This window comes from Bombus pyrosoma, linkage group LG13, assembly GCF_014825855.1.
Source record: "Bombus pyrosoma isolate SC7728 linkage group LG13, ASM1482585v1, whole genome shotgun sequence".
NCBI classification, from domain to species: Eukaryota; Metazoa; Arthropoda; class Insecta; order Hymenoptera; family Apidae; genus Bombus; species Bombus pyrosoma.
Window position 1 is genome coordinate 10082819 of NC_057782.1, and position 21730 is coordinate 10104548.

General features: G+C 34.5%; 3 protein-coding genes across 9 annotated transcripts; all 3 read left to right on the forward strand.

Moving 5' to 3' along the window:
- Positions 1 to 1595: 1595 nt before the first annotated feature.
- LOC122574385 (cytochrome P450 6a2-like) lies at positions 1596 to 9623 on the forward strand. The gene is made up of 11 exons (XM_043741902.1): positions 1596 to 1713; positions 2154 to 2540; positions 2989 to 3511; positions 3714 to 3935; positions 4071 to 4322; positions 4473 to 4637; positions 6568 to 6902; positions 7057 to 7582; positions 7718 to 7939; positions 8126 to 8377; positions 8801 to 9623. Exons 2-11 carry the CDS (start codon positions 2208 to 2210, stop codon positions 8968 to 8970), a joined length of 3000 nt encoding a protein of 999 aa, XP_043597837.1. The 5' UTR covers positions 1596 to 1713; positions 2154 to 2207; the 3' UTR covers positions 8971 to 9623.
- A 404-nt stretch (positions 9624 to 10027) lies between these two features.
- Positions 10028 to 15354, forward strand: LOC122574409 (probable cytochrome P450 6a14). Of its 3 annotated transcripts, none has more exons than XM_043741985.1 (6): positions 10028 to 10661; positions 12311 to 12692; positions 13013 to 13538; positions 14247 to 14468; positions 14669 to 14920; positions 15015 to 15354. In XM_043741985.1, the coding sequence occupies exons 2-6, from the start codon at positions 12363 to 12365 to the stop codon at positions 15218 to 15220; spliced, it is 1536 nt and encodes a 511-aa protein (XP_043597920.1). In that variant the 5' UTR covers positions 10028 to 10661; positions 12311 to 12362; the 3' UTR covers positions 15221 to 15354. The 3 variants fall into 3 exon arrangements, with proteins under 3 accessions (XP_043597920.1, XP_043597922.1, XP_043597921.1); XM_043741987.1 differs by lacking the exon at positions 10028 to 10661 and adding an exon at positions 11165 to 11306; XM_043741986.1 differs by lacking the exon at positions 10028 to 10661 and adding an exon at positions 11902 to 12066.
- A 1157-nt stretch (positions 15355 to 16511) lies between these two features.
- Positions 16512 to 21330, forward strand: LOC122574412 (cytochrome P450 6a2-like). 5 transcript variants are annotated; one of them, XM_043741995.1, is made up of 9 exons: positions 16527 to 16622; positions 18109 to 18205; positions 18309 to 18384; positions 18454 to 18588; positions 19088 to 19434; positions 19584 to 20109; positions 20346 to 20567; positions 20679 to 20930; positions 21048 to 21330. In XM_043741995.1, exons 5-9 carry the CDS (start codon positions 19102 to 19104, stop codon positions 21215 to 21217), a joined length of 1503 nt encoding a protein of 500 aa, XP_043597930.1. In that variant the 5' UTR covers positions 16527 to 16622; positions 18109 to 18205; positions 18309 to 18384; positions 18454 to 18588; positions 19088 to 19101; the 3' UTR covers positions 21218 to 21330. The 5 variants fall into 5 exon arrangements, with proteins under 5 accessions (XP_043597932.1, XP_043597930.1, XP_043597929.1 ...); XM_043741994.1 differs by having other exon boundaries at positions 18576 to 18826; XM_043741993.1 differs by having other exon boundaries at positions 18576 to 18784.
- The last annotated feature ends 400 nt before the right edge of the window (positions 21331 to 21730 follow it).

Sequence of the window (21730 nt, forward strand, 5' to 3'; positions counted from 1 at the left end):
AATTGATTATATCAATAAGAAGAAAAAGAAGGTAAGTTAACCTAAGAAGTTATTTTTCAATTCTATCTGAAAATGTCGTAATATTGGCGGAATAAGCTAAATCGTAATGTAAATTTCAATCAAAGCAAAGCTTTCCACTAGTCAAGTACATTGTTTATTAATAAAACTAAATTGTTAAGTATTGGTCGCTAATACGTTTTTGTTTTTTCTTATGATATATCAAGTAGTACAAGGTGAAAAACTATGCACTTTGAAAGAATGCATATATTGATAATAAAAGGAAACAGTGTTGATTAGATAATCTATTTTATTAAATACATGTAATAACTTTAAAAGAAAGGTTAGTTTTACATTTCTACCATCCATTTTATGCATTTAACGCTTAAGTTTCTATACATTAATTTTTACAAAAGGTTGGGACGTTCTGAACTTTTAATCACCCAATAATAAAAGGGACATTAAAATCTGCGTGAAGTAAATTCCGATTAATTTAATATTATTTACTAACATCTTCTTTAATTAAGTATAATTTTAATGAGAATTAACGTGATTTTATTATTCTTGTACGGAATCTTGCATATCACGAGCAAATGTCAAAATGTCATATTCGCTCGAACGTCCATGAAAATTACAACTAAAAAAAATGATATGGAAATATTGATAAGGATTGTTTATATATCTTGTTAATGAAATACGGTCAGGGACGGTTTGGGTCATAAATTTTGACTGGCCTTCTACTTTCAGTTCATTAATTAAACTCTACATCGAATAGCCCCAATATCGGAAATATCTAGTATACATGTTTTCTCGTTATTTTTGCGACAGTTAGAAATAATTTACAACTGTAATTTTATTCATATCTGTTTTCGTAGGAAAACATTCTACGGGCCCAAATCCCTAGTCGGACTTTTCCAAACTCCCGATGGCCAATCCAATCGCTCCTGACAAATTAATATTTTTGATTAAACGAACAAGTTATTTAAGCTGTAGTTGCTTAACGTAAATGTGACTTTAGAGAATTATTAATTTATCGTGCAGGTATAAGAAAATGGGAAGTTCGAACGGGGCAGTCATCTGGCCTTCGTCATTTTCGACTGTAGAAAGAGAAAGCGCCAACGCTTGAAGATGCCATTGGGATTGATTGCGACCCCTTCAAACGCACGTAGCGATTGCCCGAGTTCCATCATCTCTGGTTCTAGAAAAAAATAGCAGTCATTTAAGGGTACCGTATATTATGCTCTCTCCCTTGCTAGCGTACGGGTTAGCAAGCTTCAACGGTTTCGCGACTGCGACGTCGAATGTACTCGGTTATTCTTTATACAATCGTCAACTGAACGTCAAAGTGAAACCACCCGAATTCGGCATTTCCGTAAACGCCACTGTTTCTAACTCGTTCGATTATTTTTTTAAATAAATTAGGGACAGGCACACAATAAAAACCGTTCAAAAAACGTATGTAATTTTTATCGAATGGTATATTTTTTATCTTATCGTATGGTTTCAACGATCATATTGATTGATTTGTATATTATCTTTATCGAAGGATGAATGATAGACATCGTCAGAGTGCTGTGACGCAATTGTATCTGATAGTTTTGTTATATATGGGGAAGTATATAATTTCATGTAGATAATGGTAGGAAGTTAGTTCGGTTCGAATCGTCGTAGTGATTCTATTCGACAATCCAAGAGTACAATTTTACAGTGTTTCATGTATGTACATAATTTTTAGAACTTCGTTCTTTGAGCATTTGAAAGAAATTGTCGCGCTCTCCTCACTTTCTGTTCATCATTTACGTGTTTGTTGCGTATTTCAATATTGCTTCTTTTCATCCACTTTTTAAGTGTCTCGTTTATTTCCTTTATACGAGGTATTATTGTTTGCGAAAAATTCGGTAAAATTATTCGTAATACGTGAATGAATCTAACGATCTAGAGGGATAGAAGAGAGACCAGCTCTACAAATTTGTCATTGCATCGTACATATTTTTGTCACACATTATTAGTTACATTGTTAGTGTTTTATATCCTTTGTAATTTTCCAAAGTGAGTGAGATTAAAGATCAGAGAACGTTTTGCACACTTTTTGGTTAGTAAAAATGAAAGTTATAATAATAACGACGGTCGTAGATCACATTTTGTATCTTTTACAGCTTCTCGTCAGTGGATTTTTGATTGCCTGAGAATTTGGCGAAAATTTATAGACAATGGCTGCCTTCGAAATCCTTTGCGGATTTATCGTGTTCTTCCTTGCTTTTTACTATTACTTACTAAAGCCCTATGAGTATTGGGAGAAGCGCGGAATACCTGGACCCAAGCCACAATTGCTGTTTGGAAATTTTCTTCCCGTGATATTTGGGAAGGTATCCATAGGTGATCGATTGACGTCTTTCTACAAACAGTACAAACATGAGCCTGTGTTTGGGTTGTTCATACGAACGCAACGTATCCTGGCTATAAATGATCCTGATTTAATCAAGACTGTTCTTATCAGGGATTTTTCCAAATTCTCTAATCGTGGCCTTGCTGTGAACGAAGTGGTAAGTACGCGAAGGAGTAATTTTGTGTAAGAATTAAGTAAGATCAAAGTAAGGAAGGTTGCACGAATAAAGTTAGCGAGAATTCAGTGAAAGTAACTATTGCACTCTGCACACTATCTATAATTCGTATAATCGCTAATGTGTAATTCCGATTTCATAGATAGTGTTATATACTGATATTAAACGATAAACTTCGATATTAATCATAATATAATGTTCTGATTAATTTATTTCATATCAAATTAGAAATACAGTTAACAGATACATTTGATCCTTAAGAATAGATATCGAATGTAGATATGGATATAGAATTCTAGAAATTCAATAATATGTTACAGTATATAATATAGTACAATAATATATTTGAATATGTATTAATTATATATATTATATATATTTTTTAAGTTCTATATTATTTATTTTCGATTATTCGAATTTTTCGATATAGGCAGAACCACTTTCTCAACATTTGTTTTCCTTGGAACCAGAAAGATGGCGACCACTAAGAACAAGACTATCGCCAACCTTCACATCGGGCAAGCTAAAAGACATGTTTTCTCTGATCGTTGAATGTTCTAACACTCTGGAGAAATATTTGGAATCATTGATATCGACAAGAAGCTACATCGAAGTACGAGAACTGTCTGCCAGATTCACCACCGACGTAATTGGCAGTTGCGCCTTCGGAGTTGACATGAATGCCATGTCAGACATGCAATGTAAATTCCGCGATATAGGAAAGGAATTCTTCGGTCCTGGCTTGAAGCAGATATTAAAAAACAGACTTCGTGAGAATTTGCCAAGATTGTACACTCTTCTGGGTTACATACTGCCACGAGACGAAACCACTATTTTCTTCACAAACGCCGTCTTGGATATGATAGAGCACAGAAGGAAGAACAAGATCGTTAGAATGGACTTCATTAACACTCTTATGGATCTGCAGGATCACCCTGAGAAGTTGAGCATAAGTACGTGTGTATACTTTTCGACGTTGTAGAAATTTGGTGTGATCGTTTGTCGCGAGTAATTGGTGAGAAAAGTTGAGGAAAATTAGGGAACAGTACACGAACCGAGACCGGTGATAAAACGTTACTGTTCAGGATGTCTTAAGAACGATTTTCTCTACTTTAAGGCAGTGATATAATGAAAATGCCGTTTCTCTCGTTTTAGAATTAACCGAGCCTTTGCTAGTTGCACAAGCATTCCTTTTCTTCGTGGCTGGTTTTGAAACTTCTTCGTCAACGATAGCCAATGCCCTTTACGAATTGGCGCAAAATCAAGATATACAGGATAAATTACGAGCCGAGATCAAGGAACATCACGAGTTGAACGATGGAAAATGGCAATATGAAAATATTAAGAAAATGCCAATCTTGGATGCCGTGTTTAAAGGTTTGTTGGATATTTTATATATGAATCTTTACATTTCTTATAAATGCTCGTAGACTAAAATGATGCGTTAATAATAAAATGAGCTAATAGAATTGCAGAAAATTGCAAGTTTTAACAGAGGTTCTTTATCTTTAGAAACGTTAAGAAAATACCCACCGGTGACCGTCATAATGAGAAAAAATACGGAGGAGTATACCTTTGAAGATATAAAGCTCACAATTCCAAAGGACACTAGGATCTTTATTTCTGCATACGGTATCCACCGCGATCCAGAGATTTATCCGAATCCTGACGTGTTCGATATCGATCGGTTTAAGGAGGATGCAGTAGCGGCAAGGCATCCGATGCATTATCTACCTTTTGGCGATGGCCCAAGGAACTGTGTTGGTATGTAGTATCACCTTGTTAAGCAGTTGTTCGTTGGAAAGCAAATTTTTTACAAATCGATAAACCTACTATGTAAGGCATATTATTGAAATTGATTACCAATTGTAAGATAATACGATATATTAATGTCGTATCATGTTTTCTTCGTAGGCGCACGTTTTGCTATCTTCCAGACTAAAATTGGACTGATAAAAATCCTCCGTACTTATAAGGTTGATGTTTGTGAACGAACACAAATTCCGTATATAAATGATCCACGTACGTTCACGCTAATACCCAAACACGGACTCGATCTGAAAGTTACAAAAGTTGAAAGTTAATAAAATACTTTATAACCCTTTCGATATTCAAGTTAGCTGTTGTAAAAATAAGACTATGTCTCTTCGATAAAATCCACGAAAATCACATAGTCTGTACTCAACAGCAATTTTCTTTCGCATAAAGCTTCATTTTTATGAATGATCTTTATGATTTTTGAAAGAAATCAATTATTAAGAATCAGTTATTAACGACAGTAAAATAGCGGAAAGCCAAAGGAAAATATTTAATGATATTCTCATAATTTATTTGTAATTATTATCATATTCAACGTAATATATCACTTTGTTTCCTTTGGAAATTATTACCAGACTAGGTAAACTTATTGTAAATATTTTCTGACGATGTACTAGGGGGAAAGAAGAATGTATTTTTGTTATAAGATTATTTTATGAAATAAATAACTTTTTATACCTATGTTTAATGTATTAATCGAAATAAATTAATTATTAATTTATTTGTAGTCTAATGAAGGTCATAAAGTAGAGCAAAAATATCAATAAAATATTAAAAGTAACATCTCACTATGTTCTTTTCAACGAATTTTCACTGCGAGACCGGTTTGAGAGGTGTAGGAAGAGGAGGGGAAAGGAATCTGAATTTAGTAACTTATTGTATACAAACAGCTTCACAGTTTCACACGCATTGAATAACGTTCGTTTCGTAATTCAATCAGTGCTGAGATTTTCATCTGTTTTTCTTTCTTATTCAAAATTTGTCAATGAATTTTATCGAGAAACAATTACGATTGTTTATTGCGCGAACGTCTTTTCTCGATATATCACATCACTAAGGAATAATACTTTATAACAGACCAAACAGTCGAAGAAAAGTTGAAACTTTGGAAAATCTAAAGAAATAATTAAGTGTTATAAAGCGTTCACATCGTTTATCGTTGCTATATGAATCGTTTATAGTCTTCGGACAAAGGTGAAATTTTTAATCCACGAAATGTTCAGTTTTAGCACGTTATGATCTCTGTATCTTGAGTATACTTAAACGCGGCTAATTTCAGACTGGACAAGACTAAATAATCGACAGGATATCATTCTACGCACGAAAATAAGCTGAAAATGTACAATACATTTTTCCATTTAAGACTCTATTTTCAAGCAAATAGGGTTTGAACACAATTTAGTTAAAAATCGGCCTAGTACGTGCGTATGATAAATTTCATGCTATTACACGCTATTAAATTTATCATATCAGATATTGAACTACATGCTACTCGTTCGGGCCATGTATATTTAAACAAAAAGGGGGAAAAGAGAAACAAAGACTGTGGTGGGCTCGCAGATATCATGAGGTAAGAAATGATATCATGTAAGTCTAAGGAATTATTACTTGTCAACATGACTCAGTACATTATGCGCACTGCGATTAAATGTATATCTTTTGCTAAATAAAAGCACGAACAGTACGTATTATACCGCTGATAGTGATACAAGCACATTTTCAACTTCAAATTTTAAACCGTGAGTGTTCGTTATTCTTCAGCCAGATTTTATTTTTTAATTAGAGTTAAGGGGAGAATTTATTTTCTTTTTCTTTTTACATAAATAATATCGCCTTTTTGGAATTTTTTAATTAGAGGAATTATGAAATTAATTAATCTGAGACTTTTTATATGTTTGTATTGGACTTTTCATAAATTTTTTCAGTTCTGTCGAGTTCGATTCCATTTCAGTTCGAAAAATGTTTGAGCTGTCCGTGAACTAGAACGCCCCGCGAAATCCGATTGATATATCAGCTGCTTAGTTCATCTGAAATCAAAAATTTCAGTAGGTATAAATTATATTTTCTGTATATTTTATGAAGTTTGCATTCCTTTTTACAACTCATTTTCTTCCTGATTCCTATTCCGCGCATCGTTAAAAGTTATTTATATCTTGTAGCAAATAATTTCTTATCGACGTATAATTTACAATGTTTATCAACTTGGAAATACTCTGCGGGCTCGCATTAGCGCTCATTGTGCTCTACTGCTATTTAACGACTCGTTACAATTTTTGGACGAGCCGTGGAGTACCCGGACCGAAGCCCACGCTCCTCTTCGGTAATACTATGAAGTCAATGTTTGGAATGGAATCGCTTCCACAATTGCTAACGAGAAACTACAATGATTTTAAGAGCGAACCAATGGTTGGGATATTTTTAAGAACAGTACCCGTCTTAATAGTCAAAGATCCTGATCTCATCAAAGACATCCTAATTAAAGACTTTTCCAAATTCGCGAATCGAGGATTCTTGAAAAGCCAACCGGTGGGTATGCGTAAATATAAAAGAATGCAAGTAATTTAAATCGAAAGAAATAGAATTATAGAGACAGAAACAAATTAATTTTAGTCTTATGTAATCTATGAATCACTTTTAAGCAACCGTGATGAGTATCGTATAATGTTTTTAACGAACACAGGCAGTTCCATTGTCTAATCACCTGTTCTCCTTGGAAGCCAAGAGATGGCGACCTTTGAGAACTCAACTCTCTCCAGTGTTTACCTCTGGCAAGCTTAGAGGAACATTCTCCTTAATTTTAGAATGTTCTAATCATCTTGAAAGTTATTTGAACGTGATGATAGAGAAAGGAGATCCTATCGATATGCGAGAACTTGCTGCCAGATTCACCACTGACGTAATCGGCAGCTGTGCCTTTGGCATCGAGATGAATTCGCTCTCGGAAAAAGAGAGCGACTTCCGTCGAATCGGTAAACAAATTTTTTCTACCGATTTCTGGAAAATATTGCGTATGAGAATACAGCAGATCCTGCCACCGTTGCACGTTTTTCTCGCTCGTGTACTGCCGTATAACGAGGAAACGAAAATGATTATGGCAATCACTAGAGAGACGATCGAATACAGAGAGAAGAACAAGATCGTCAGGCCTGATTTTATGAATATACTCATGGAGCTGAAAAGGCATCCTGAAAGGGTCGCTGATATCGGTTAGTACAGTAGCGTAAATAATTTGCAAAAAAGCTTCGATGCGATAAGGATATCTCTAAGAATTTATCTTCAGATCGCTGCTGAGTGAAATACACGCTTCAAATACCATAATATGTATATCTTTTCGCTTGTAGAATTGACGGACGATTTGTTAGCCGCACAAACATTTATTTTCTTCGCGGCTGGTTTCGAGACCTCATCGACTACCATCAGCAACGCTCTCTACGAACTGGCCTTGAATCATGACATTCAGGAGAAATTGCGCGAAGAAATCAAACAGTTCGCGGCGAAAAATAACGGAGAGTGGAAGTACGAAACTATAAAGCAAATGCAATATATGGACAAAGTGTTTCAAGGTAAATATTATAACGCTCGCGTCTAAGATCGAACTTGATCGTCGATTCACACGTGTGGATTAGATGGATTAATTCAGAGTTATTATATACCATGATCATACTATTAATTCTCATTATTGCTGTTACCTGTTTATCTTCTACTTCCTACATTTATATCAGTAATTATCATTCTTATTTCATATACAGAGACACTAAGGAAGTATCCAGCTTTGCCATTTTTAAGCAGAGAGTCACTCGAAGACTACACATTCGAAAATACGAAAGTAACAATTCCCAAAGAAACGTTGATATGGGTGCCAGTTTTTCCCATTCACAGGGATCCAGAGATTTATCCAGATCCAGAAAAATTTGATCCCGAAAGATTTTCCGAGGATAAGATGAAAGAAAGAAATCCTATGTATTACTTACCTTTTGGACATGGACCGAGAAATTGTGTCGGTACGTATTTAGCAAAAAATCGATCGGTTCTTTCTTCACAACTATCAAATAATTGATCGACATTGGCGATATGAAACGAAATATATCCTTAAATGATTTTATCCTTCGAACGAGGATAGGTAAAAACACATATTTCTGGAAATGAAAATTGTAACAATTATTACGAATTGCGGAGTTTTATGCGTCGAGTATGCAAGCGGAAAGATCGTGCGATTAAGATCGAGATGTAAAAAAAAGTAGGCTTGGCTACTTAAAACTTTACACGAACGTAACGCAATACATCAGCCATCGGAAAGTTAGACTTAGAATTGATAGAATTACACTTAGTAAAGTTGCGTGTAGTATATATAGTATCATAATACATATATTAAAAAATACAACTAATGAACTTACTTACATTTGACATTCGATAATTTATTCCAGGTGCACGTTTTGCGATCTACCAAACGAAAATTGGATTAATAAAAATTCTGCATAAAAACAAGGTTAGCGTTTGTTCCAAAACGCCGATTCCTTATAAATATAATCCATTTTCATTCGTTCTGGCACCTACAACCGGTTTGTATTTGACGATAACCAGGGTAGAGGACTAACAGAATTTTAACATTCATTTGACACAAATAAAATTATTTATTAGCGTATACTTGGGCATTTATAAAATTGTTTAATTTATAGACGTATTATTTAATGCGATGAACGTTTGTCGGAATGTAACAAATGAAATTTAATATAATATTGGGGTGCGGTACACGTTCTGTTGAATATTGTTTTTATTTTTTTTACTAGTAGTTTACAAGTATTTTACTCATAGAAACAAGTAGTCCATATTTTCGTTACATATATCGATATAATCAAATTAAAACATTGTTGATGTTTATATAATTTGTTATCATAGCGTCGGTTGTCCGTGCTAAAAAAAAAGACTATATCAAGCAGATATTTTTTGTATCTACGCGTATACACGCACGGGACTTGTAATCTCATGTAATCTTTGTTTACAAATAAAACATGCTCCTGACACGTACGGTGCTGTAATTATAAGCAGAATTCGCTGCAGTGATATCGGTAGTTTTTCGTAAATACCTCAGCAAGTAAGCGAGTCCGCCCCCTTATATATAGGAAAAAATTGTTCAAAATGTTGTTTTGCAATACATCCAAAAATCATCGAAATCCGAGGGTAGTTAAGAATATAACATTAAGAAAAATGAGATTGTCATTTTATTAATAAATAATACATGGAAAATAATAGATATCTAACGTTGACTTTGACCTTTCTCGAGGCTTGCGTAACTGATTTAGATGGAATGTCCTAGCTCAACGCCGTTAGATCATCGACCATACGGAAAGATATTAGGCTTTCTGGACGTAAAGAAATCGGCGGTGCGAAGTAACAATAGCACATCTTAAGGAAGGAGAATTATGTTTCAGAACTGAACAATTAACTATAAGCACTAAATAACATGTATGATTCTGTAATTAACGAGGAGGCTAAACTCTTATTACAAGCGTCCTTTCTTCGTTTCATCATAATGTATGTGTCATAATCAATTCGCGATTTCGAGTTTCAACTTTGTTTCCTCGTATCACCAGATTTTTTGCCCGTCTGGAAGTGCGCTGCCTGGCATTGAAACTGCATTGGACTAGATGTTCCAGTTGGAAAACTGTTACATTCGCTAACACACGACTCAGTATACGCGGCAGAGAGCTTAATTTATGGTACTCTCAAGTATCTTTGTTTCCTCCAGTTTTTAAGATAGAAGATGACGGAAGCTAGATTCTCACGAGATTGCAATTATCGTATTACCGCTTCTTCTCTAGATAAATAAGGAAACATTTACAGTTCAAGTGGCCTGTCTAGCGTGACGAAATCTTTTTGTTGCATTTCTTCAGAGTTTTAACATTTTAAAGCCTTAATTTGTAATATCAATGAAGTTATTGGCTTCGTTACGAAACATTGGCTTCGCACTTATAGAAATCTAAGCATCCTAATATTTCTCAGAACTTTTCAAGGTCGTTAAATAAATTGATAAGCTAGTAATAGAACCGTAGTGCCTCGCGAATGGTATACAAGTACGCTTCTGATTTTCGTGGCAAGTAGATGCTAACAAAAGCAGTAAAGAGAAACGGATTTAAAGAAAATTGCTATATCGCAGAGTAAGAGTAATGTTTCGCATACATTAGTGTAACATTCAAAGAGACTAGAATTAATTTGCTGTACGAAACTGAGACTGTACGAAAAGGAGGAGAAGGTGTTCCGTGATCGCGCTGCAATAATTAATTAAATGTAAGTACGATTTTTTATATTTTACTTACCTCTCATTCAATAGACTAAACTCCAAATGCGTTTCCCACAAAATGATATTTTTGTAATTGACAGTCGCGAAATAGTAGAGTTTCTATAGAGAACGTTCTATTACCGAGACATAGTATTTCCCAATAACAGATAACATTTTTCGTCTATCTACTATTTCCTTTAGTCGATCGAGTGAATTATGATCGTAAGAATTTAATATGAACCTAACAGCGTTCTAACTATCGAAAGAAAATACAACATGATTAAAAAAGTCGAAAGTGATATCGATTTTGACGAATTTGAAACGTATCAATTAGTATCAGTAATCTGCATGACCTTTTCTTAAACATGTTATCGCCGCCTGGCCTTGTTTTCCGAGGAATTCGCAGAGTTTAATGCAATTTGCATACAGAAGTGCGTACCATCTATGTACGAGAATGAAGTGTAATGGAAACTAAATTTAATTGAAGATTTTTACGAATATCTCGTAAACGAAGACCGAGCGACAGTTACGTGTATTGGAAAGATTTGTTCAGAATGTTAACTATAACAACATATTTCAAACTTATTCAAGAAATTTGCATAATTACCGAAAAAAAGGCATGCTTTTTGGAAGAAACGATAATCGCAGACATTGTAAGTAAAAAGTATAGCGTTTAGAATTATTTAAATCGCGTAGATCATCCTGAGGGTAGCAACGATAGAAGAACATTTATCGCATTAACGTTATGAAATGCTTCTATTGCGACAAAGACACGATGATAATGGCGATTTGACAAAGATGGAAACGGCAAACGAAAATTGTAACGAAGAGTTACTCTCTCACGTCGGAGGATTCGTGGCATTCAAAAAAGAGCTTCGATAGTTTGATATACAAAAAGAATGTAACTCCATGCAGTTATTCTTGTTGAAAGAATTATAACTTAATGTCAGATAAATTATTTTATTATCTGGAAATTCCACTATTCGAACAGTTTCGTTTCCGTACTTGCCGCGACAAGGGTTAAGAACCCCACTGTATGTCGACAACTATTTGACGGAGCAACTTGAAGCTCTGTGGATATATTCGGTAGATGAGCATAATTCTCGTCCAGGCTATCAAGTTAATATTTGCGAACTTCAATGACTCATCACTGTGTCGTCGGTCGAACAGTTACGTGGAGGAAGGCCGATGTGATCATAATCGATTACGTAAGTCGATTACGAAACACGCACGTGTTGGGGATATGAGAAGAGACAAAGGGATGCTTAAGGGAGAAAGACGAATTAATCGGCAGTCGTTAACTGAGAGTCGAAGTTGTGAGGAATCGTTAATGGAGAGTCGAGTTGTGAGGAGTTAATTACTTGCGAGTCGAAAGAAAATTGCGGAATTGTTATGAGTTGTAAATTATTAGTTGTGAGTTGCGAATTATCAATTTACTTTTCTTAGTTATATCACATTACTGTATTTAGTCCGCGTTAAATAACCATCGTTTTCTCTCGAATCCACTGTAAATAGATCCCCATCTATCAATAAATTTAATCCATTGGAAATCCTAATTTCTAATACTTCTGAATAAATAATTCCAATTTCTAATACTTCTAAGTAATCCTATATCATTTACTGTTATTACGATTTACGATAAATTGATGTTTTGCAGATTGCTGAACTTTGATCTCTCTCAACGAAAGATTGAATAACGATAAGATAAGATGGCATTTGAACTTTTATGCTACGTGACAGTGGTGTTCATTGCGTTGTATTATTATTTTACGGCAAAATTCAACTTTTGGAAGGATCGGTCAGTTCGAGGTCCAAAACCTATACCAGTGTTTGGCAATATATTCTGGCCGATGATTGGCAAGATATCGATTGGAGAATACTTGCAGAAACTACACAACGAATATAAAGACGAACCTATGATCGGATTATTCGTACGAAGAACGCCTTATCTTATTATACAGGATCCTGAGCTTATTAAAGATGTTCTTATTAAAGACTTTTCCAAATTCGCGAATCGCGGATTCTTGAAGCAAGAAATAGTAAGTGAACGCATGCAAAGGTGTTTATATTTCAACGTGTTAAATTGAAGTTTCTAGTAACAGTACGAAATTATTATACACAGTAAGCAACTATTAGAATAGGCTGACAAACAAAATAGAAAATAAACTGATAATCAGTACATCTAGCGAATGAAAGTTTATGTATTTTTATGTTCTTTTATTCAATATCTCTTTCTTAGATAATTATTCTTTTGATAAGCGATGAAAGACATAACAAATAACGATAAATAATATAATAAGTACCAAATATTTCGAATATATAACATTCCGAATATTGTGAATTCGTTCAATGGCTATAGGCGGAACCACTCTCGCAGCATCTCTTCTCTTTAGAAGTAGAAAGATGGAGGCCATTAAGAATGCAACTTTCCCCGGTATTTACGTCTGGTAAACTCAAAGGAATCTTCTCTCTGATTTTCGAATGTGCCAAACGTATCGAGAGCTATTTAGATATATCGATAGCGAAAGGAGAGCCTATCGAGGTGCGAGAACTTGCGGCCAGGTATACTACCGACGTAATAGGTAGCTGTGCCTTTGGGATTGATGTGAATTCGTTGTCGGATAAAGAAAGCGAATTTCGCCAAATGGGCAAAGAAATCTTTGCTACACACTGGAAGGCGGTTCTGAAATTCAGGATGAAGGAGTGCATGGGAGAGTTGTACGATTTGCTCGGTTATATCCTTCCACCAGACAAGGTGAACGTATTCATTGAGAGGATCACCATCGAAACGTTGAACTACAGGAAAGAGCACAACATCGTTAGGCGCGATTTCATGAATACGTTGTTGGAACTTCGGAATAACCCCGAAAAAATAAAGGATATTAGTAAGTTTTTAGCAAAGGCCATTATTCGTCCTATAAATTATTGTACGTATTGATTGTTTGGAAAATGCTGTATATCTTTTATCTTCCGAAATGCATCGGATGAAATTGAAAATAGCGAGATAATAAAGAGATAACAGACCATGTACGAAGTTGCAACATGTTATTTTTTTCTAATTATGCTCGCGTAAGGTCCACGATTAATAACGAATCGGATGAACAAATTGAATAAAAATTTGTTTAAAAGATTGAGATAAACTTTGCTTCAATTACACAATTATTTCAAATGAAAGCTAAACAAAAATTAATCTAACAGGATATTGGATAATTTTTTATGACCGCGTACTTTCTGTGTGTCATTGATTCGATTAATCGAACACAACACGCAATTGATATTTCACACCATGTATGTATAATTTTTTGCATTAGTTCACCTTCATATGTAAAGTATTCAACTTTCCCACAAATGTTCAATTGGGTTCGAGTCAGCAGGTTGACTCGGTCGCTTAATTATATTAACATTTTCTTTCGAAAGAAAGGAAAGTCTTAACTAATTTAGAGGAATGTTTCGGGTCATTATCGCGTCGAAATTATCATTTTGCTGACATTGATTTTTCTCGTTTGCAAATGGCAACATGCGGCTTTATAAAATATCCTGATACACGAATCTATCCATAGTTTCTATTATTGTACCAGGATTATTTCTTTCAGAATTGACGGACACTTTGCTTGCTGCACAAGCATTCGTATTTTTCGCGGCAGGTTTTGAAACTTCATCGACGACGATCAGCAACGCTCTGTACGAGTTGGCTCTGAATCAAGAGATACAAAAGAAACTGCGAGAGGAAATAAAAGAATTCGATGAGAAAAATGCCGGGGATTGGAAATACGAGACTATAAAGCAGATGTCATATTTGGACAAAGTATTTAAAGGTTGAGACGTAACAGGATCGACTCCTTTAGTACGCGGATTTACTACAATACGAGGGCAGAGCGAGAAGTTTCCGGAATGAAAACAACAATCACAAATAGCAACTATTGTACTAGCGGCGATTCCGAAGACTTACCAATCTGTTCTCGTAATTTATTCGTTATATCAATACTTTTATCTTCTCCTTTTATTCCGTTTATAGAGACATTAAGGAAATATCCAGCTTTGGCATTCATATCCAGAGAAACAACGGACAATTATACTTTCTCGAACACGAAAGTATCACTAGAAAAATGCATGAAAGTCTGGATACCGGTATTTTCTATTCACAGGGATCCAAATATCTATTCAGACCCAGATAAGTTTGATCCTGAGAGATTTTCCAAGGAAGCAGTAGATGCAAGGCATCCTATGCACTATTTGCCCTTTGGTCATGGTCCAAGGAGTTGTATTGGCACGTTTATAACACGATTATACTTTATTTCCATAGAATTATTATTTCATCAAATGGCACTGACATTGTCTTCTTTCATTTATTTTTATTTCAGGTGCACGTTTCGCAATTTACCAAACGAAGATCGGATTAATTAAGATTCTGCATAATTATGAGGTGCATGTTTGTGAGAAGACACCGATTCCATACGAGTTAAACCCCTTTGCATTTATAATATCCGCGAAAGGAGGATTATATTTAAACATAATTAAAAGCAAAAATAAATTCACTAATTTTCGAAATAATTTTCTATCTGCATAAGAGAGCAATACAGAATGTTCATGTGTTGCATGTACCTGGTATGAAAATATGATATTCTTTATAGTAATTCCTTTATCATAGAAATAATATCATAGAAATATATACGTATATAATAAATATATATAAACAGTGAATATTAATTCTTCTTTAATGAAGCCACTTGAATAAATAGTATATTACAGTTTATGCTCCTTTTCTATCACGTACAATCTTTTTATTGATTCTTCGATATCCATCTGCTATTAGTATTCTTCTTCACTGGCTATGTCAGCGAGTGTTGCAAAACAATGTTACATGTGTGTTTACTTCCATAGCAGCTTTAGAATTGTTTAGCATTTTTAGCAGTGTTTAGCATTATTTAGAATTCTTGAAGAATAAATGAAATACCTAGCAATCTGTTGTCCCGATTGTTAAAAAGTAAAAGCTTGTCTTTTCTGTTTCATTGTGCATACATATAGATTTTTATGTACCTTTCATTTTAATTTCTTCGGTAAAAACTTTATCGTACAATCGTTGGTTGTAGAGTCAAAGGAACCGTGTTATTATGATCCTGACATGAAATTCTCGTTAAACAGCAGAAGAGATAAAGCGAAGATAAAACTTTACATGCATTTATTTATCAGCTAATGAATTTTATATTCACAGTCTGTGTCTACGGAAAGAGCAAATTAATTAGTTTTATTTAATGGTTCACTATGGGGTTTCGTGACTTCCAATTTCTACCATATTTTCGTGCTCTCTCTCTCTCTAGATCAAGTTAATTGCACGAGTTAAACTGAAATAATCGCTTTTACAAGAATAATAATAATTTCAGCAATTACTTGTAAGTTATACAATACACAGTAATGTACGACGTACCATACACAGTAAAGATTAGTTTTATTCGATATCAGTAGCGTAATAATTGATCGTTTTTTTTCTATTATTTGTTTAAATTTGACAATTTGTCCAGTAGGACATTTGGCAAAATATTATAGCTTAAATATACATAGCATGCGGATGATTACCCCCAGCGGGGTACCATCTTCGTGTTTGTTAGGTTATATCCTTTGTGAGATCTGCTGGGTGTTTCCTTTTCAGTCTTCTTTACATGCTTGTGTTGATCGTTTCCGCAGCCAGCCGGTTTGGATGTGTTGCTATTCTTAATCTGTACTTTTCCGCGCATATGCTAATCTCCTCCTTGACCACTGGTAATAATTGATCGTGATACGCAAAATAAGAGAAGTAGAGTATAGAAGTATTTACGTATAATCTCTGTTACTATACATTTATGCATGATTTTATTTCAATTGCATCACGATTTAAGAAGGGACGCAACAACTGGCAGTATCAGTTGACATCCTTCCACGATACACAACAAACGTAAACCCGGAACAAGCTTTCGTAGGATCGTGATTGCTACGTAAGTAGTAGCAATGTGTAAAGATCTTTTTGTATCAAGGAAACTTCATTGCGAATGAATGTGAAAAACTGTTCTAATTCAACAATTACTTTTCAACATACAAGTCAATTAATCGTATATAATTCATCAAGAAGTTCGGAGAAAATTCTTACCTTTTTATTTTATTCATTTTTAGAAACAAGCTAATTTTCTTTTTAAAGTTTATAATATGGAATACGTTTACAATGTATATAATTAGTAAATTTAGACGATAATCATGTCGACTGTTTTTTATCTCTAATGTTACATAATTCAATTTCATTGTCACATTCGTTCAAGGTTGCCTCGTATCAATTGTTTGACCTCATTGTCTAAGGGAACGAACGTAAACATTCCATTCAATGTAATCTCAACATTTTTGTGTTATACCACGATACAATGTGATTGCAAAATGTAATCAAATTACTATTATTTGTAATTTCACGTAAAAATACATTTGTGGAAAAAGTAGTGCACCTAGAGTTGGGAAAACAATAGTTGTTTACAACCAGGCTATTGTTTCGATTCGTTACACAAGTACTGTTATCTCTGCAATCTTATCTGCTTACAAATGGGACGTTCCATAAGCTTTGTAAATACATTTAATTAAAGTGCATCTAAAAGATACGCATGTAATCATAAAAAATCTATCAAACAGTTTAAAATTATTTATAAATAAAGTAAAGGTAGACAAAGAGATGGAAAATAAATGTTGTAACATTTGTTTGTTGCAAAAACATTTCGTATTCAGGTGTTACGTTTTTTAAGAGAGCTACGTATCAAAATTTGACCAAAATGAATAGAAATAACTTTTTGCAACGCGTTTCGGTGGGCTTCAAAACAATTCGCATAATTATTTCTACATTTCTACAATACCCACACCAGTCTGTGTACTTATTTATTTAAAATGCGGGAAAGAACGCCCATCTTTATTAGTATCGTATTCGATGTAACAAAATAATCATAATTTACATTGTGTATAATGAGATAACAGTTTTACGCCCTTGCAAGTCACGAGCTTTATCGATTGATGGAGTTGGTTGAGCAAAACAACTATTCATCGAAGAAATATTTTGCGTCTGTTGAATTCGACCAATGGAACAAATACAAATAATCAAATATCAGAAACCGGCGCGGACCAAAAGCAGGGAGCAGCTTATTTTCTTAGTTAATAGTCAGTTGTGACTTTACTGTACAGTTGTTAGAATCGTTACGTTCAATAAAGCAAAGCCATTACGTTACATTAAAGTTCACGGCTATTCAAAGTCATTGAAGATTAGCTTCATCATTCGGTTTGACAATTTGATTACCTTAGTTTTTCTCTTCGCGATCGTTTCGTTCTATCTTGGCTGTCTTACGGATGAGATTGAAATATATTTCCTTGTGAGTCATGTTTATATACTGAATAAAATAAAGATAGACGAGGAAGCGAACATGAATGCTGTAAAATATTGTATACTTGTTACAGTGCTTGTTGCTGACAACTAGCTATCAAAGTTTTACCAAAACGAATGATTTATTTTTACCAGTACAAAATTTTAATCTCGCGTAATATGGAATAAAAGGTACGTATTTTTCAAATGAATGAAAACATCGATATAGAGATTTAAGAATACGTTAAAGTGGCTCTGATTATTATTTCTATATTACAATTGTTTAACATTATAGCGTATGCCCCGAAATACTTGCATCTCGTACTTAAGTCGAAATTTAGAAGGACATTTTCAGTCAATTCAATAAAGAGGTTCGTATTAGATAAATGATATCTATAAATTGATTGAAACATTCGCTCGATAGTGTATGTCGACCTTAGAATGACCGAGAAGACAAATAAGTGTGACACATGCGAAGAAGAAACGATCGTACTAGTTGAATGTATAGCTGCTTAAATTGGATGACGACAGTAACAAGAAAAGTGCATGGAAATTGTTTTAGGGCGACGACAAAAGTAAGCATCAGTACGAACGACGGAAGGAACATAGCAGTGTCGTCATAGAAATTATTGAGCTACATATTCGAGCAACTTGACAAACAAATTGACAAAAAGTCGAGAAGATAAGGGGCTATAATTTTGTTAAACAGCGCAAATCCTTATTACGAAGGAAGAAATATCGACAAAGAAGACTGGGATTAAGTTTTAGTTTGTAAGATCTTCTTGAGTGGATATCCAATTGTTCTTAGATACGGTATAAAAATTAATAATCGATAAAAAAACTTAAAATTATTTGATTAACGCTTGCGATAAAAGAAAATTAGCGTTAGAGACTCCGATAGTCGATAACCAATCGCTGATTATACACATAGACAGATCGCAGATATCAGTCTGCTAGTTATTAATTGTTAGCTTGTTTTCCTGCGTTTAAAGTGCGGCTTTAAACATTCACTTTATAGGAAGCAAAAGTTACTGTAACCAATAAATTCTGATCAGTGAAATTTGATTTTTACAGAAAGCGGATATAACATGGATTACTTTCAACTTGTCTGTGCCATTGGCATGGTGCTTTTAGCGATCTACTATTATTATACCTCAACCTTTGACTACTGGAAAATTCGTGGCATACCCGGACCGCAACCTACTGTCTTGATTGGCAATTTCAAAGATATTTTACTTAGAAGAATGTCGCTAAGTGATAAGCTGAGAGAAGTATACGAGGAATATAAGAAAGAGCCAATGTTTGGAATATTCGAAGGAATGACGCCTATCCTCGTTATTAAAGATCTAGAATTAGTCAAAGATGTTCTCATCAAGGACTTTCCTCTATTCGTTAACCGAGGTTTCCGCTTATTTTCAAAGGTACGTGAAAATTATAATTAATTTAATTAATTTCTATCTTTATGTTCGTTGATTCCCCGATACTTTTTACGCCACTTGGCGCATAAAAAGAAATATATTAATATTGACTTCTCGAAAGAAAGAAAAATTCAGAAAAAGATTTTATTCAGGCAGAACCACTGGGAGAACATCTGTTCGCCCTGGAGGCGGAAAGATGGCGACCAATGAGAGCAAAACTCTCCCCAGTATTCACGTCAGGCAAGCTGAGAGAAATGTTCCCTCTCGTAATAGAATGCTCGAAGAATCTGGAGAAATACTTAGACGGCGTGGCCCAAACGGGTAAACCAGTGGAGTGCCGCGATTTGGCTGCGAAATTCACAACCGACGTAATTGGTAGTTGCGCTTTTGGGATCAACATGAACGCTCTCTCGGATGAGAACAGCAAATTTCGCGAAGTAGGCAAAAAATTGTTCGCACAGACCAGGCGAATGCAAATCAGAGATATCTGTCGGCAATTCCTGCCAAACATCTACGAAATATTTGGCCATCTACTGCAAATTCCAGGAGTCGACCAATTCTTAATAGACGTGGTCAGAGACACGATGAAATACAGAAGAGAGAATAAGATAGTCAGACCAGATTTCATCAACACGCTGATGGAACTTCGAGACCATCCAGAGAAATTAGAAAATATAGGTATACAGCTTAAAATCAACCCTCTGTGACTTTCTTTAGGTGGATTACAAATATTTGTCCATTTCTGATAAATTTTAATGTGCAGAATGTGCAGAAGATTGAAAAGGAAGCCATGAATTTTTGCTTCGAAATTTGATTTCCATTATCGAAATACTTAGATGAAATTTTCCAATTTTAATTGATAACTCTAATCGGATGAAATTATTATAAAAGGTCGGTGATATTGTCCTTTGCAGAACTAACAGATTCATTGCTCACCTCGCAAGCCTTTGTCTTTTTCGCGGCTGGGTTCGAGACTTCCTCAACGACGATATCTCACGCTCTTTACGAACTAGCGCTAAACCAACATATACAGGACAAATTACGTAAGGAAATCAGAGAGGTTTGCGACAAACATCAAGGAGTTTTAACGTACGAAGCAGTTAAAGAGATGAAATATCTAGACAAGTTTTTCAAAGGTGCGTTACAATGTTAAAACGAAACTTTGATTTCCGAAGGAAATTATTCAAGCAGTTGTTCCAACATTCGAGACAATGATTTACATAAATTATTTACTCTTCTCTATGTAGAGGTGCTGAGAATGTACCCGCTAATACCGTTTATAATGAGAGAGGTATCGGAAAATTACACGTTCAAAGGCACCAAGGTCAGCATAGAAAAGGGCACGAAACTGTGGGTGCCAACTTGTGGAATCCAAAAAGATGCAGATATCTACCCGGAACCTGAGAAATTCGATCCTGAAAGATTCAACGACGATGCTGTTGTTGCTAGACACCCTATGGCTTATTTGCCTTTTGGCGATGGTCCAAGAAATTGCATTGGTGAGTTAATGAAAATAAGCAAAAGAAAAGAAAATCTGCGCAGCACTAGCAAAGTATCTTTTACCTCTAACAAAAAAAAAGCATGAATGACGGTAGCTTCTTAATCGTTACTTTCAGGATCTCGTTTTGCACAGTATCAAAGCAAGGTTGGCATTTTAGCGACCATTCGCAATCACAAAGTCGACGTTTGTGAGAAAACTAGGATTCCCTACGAAAGTGATCCCAGTTCATTTATGCTGACGTTAAAAGGAGGTGTGCATTTGAAAATAATCAAAATGGAGAATTAATATACCAAAGAATTGTATTGTTATACACAATGATGTACATATCTAGCTAATTTTAATTCGGCCATTTATGACGACTCTTAAAATTGATAATAAAGTTACAGTATCGATTACAAGTTTGCGTTAATCAAAATGTGTATTATTGCTTACTACCGATGGTAATTTATTTCTCACTCTTCTCGTTTTCCGTGTCTGGTCTGTTTGAACATTTTCCGTGCTATTTAACACGTCAAAACCCTTGAACAGTTTTCTTAGAGCGAAATAGTTTCTATCATTACATCAGTGGCAAAGGCAGATTGTTCCATTTACAGTAATTTAATATTTTTCATTCGCTTAACATTTTACTACTCTTACTTAATTTATAAGTAAATATATTCATTCATATAAATTAATTCATAAGTAAGATAAACATTGTTTTTTATATTCATGACACGTTACATTGTCAGAATGAGTTGGCAAAAGATTGAATCAAGGCTGTTGATAATTGATATATCGATCCAATATGTATCAGTAAAT

What these genes read in the sequence shown, in the direction of transcription:
- LOC122574412 (XM_043741997.1), top strand. Translation starts at nt 19,102, where the DNA reads ATGGATTACTTTCAACTTGTCTGTGCCATTGGCATGGTGCTTTTAGCG. An exon ending in AGAGAAATTAGAAAATATAG is followed by an intron (nt 20,110 to 20,345) that starts GTATACAGCTTA and finishes TGTCCTTTGCAG; the next exon opens with AACTAACAGATTCATTGCTC. An exon ending in TGGTCCAAGAAATTGCATTG is followed by an intron (nt 20,931 to 21,047) that starts GTGAGTTAATGA and finishes CGTTACTTTCAG; the next exon opens with GATCTCGTTTTGCACAGTAT.
- LOC122574409 (XM_043741985.1), top strand. Translation starts at nt 12,363, where the DNA reads ATGGCATTTGAACTTTTATGCTACGTGACAGTGGTGTTCATTGCGTTG. An exon ending in CGAAAAAATAAAGGATATTA is followed by an intron (nt 13,539 to 14,246) that starts GTAAGTTTTTAG and finishes TATTTCTTTCAG; the next exon opens with AATTGACGGACACTTTGCTT. An exon ending in TGGTCCAAGGAGTTGTATTG is followed by an intron (nt 14,921 to 15,014) that starts GCACGTTTATAA and finishes TTTTTATTTCAG; the next exon opens with GTGCACGTTTCGCAATTTAC.
- LOC122574385 (XM_043741902.1), top strand. Translation starts at nt 2,208, where the DNA reads ATGGCTGCCTTCGAAATCCTTTGCGGATTTATCGTGTTCTTCCTTGCT. An exon ending in TGGCCCAAGGAACTGTGTTG is followed by an intron (nt 4,323 to 4,472) that starts GTATGTAGTATC and finishes TTTTCTTCGTAG; the next exon opens with GCGCACGTTTTGCTATCTTC. An exon ending in GAAAGTTACAAAAGTTGAAA is followed by an intron (nt 4,638 to 6,567) that starts GTTAATAAAATA and finishes TATAATTTACAA; the next exon opens with TGTTTATCAACTTGGAAATA.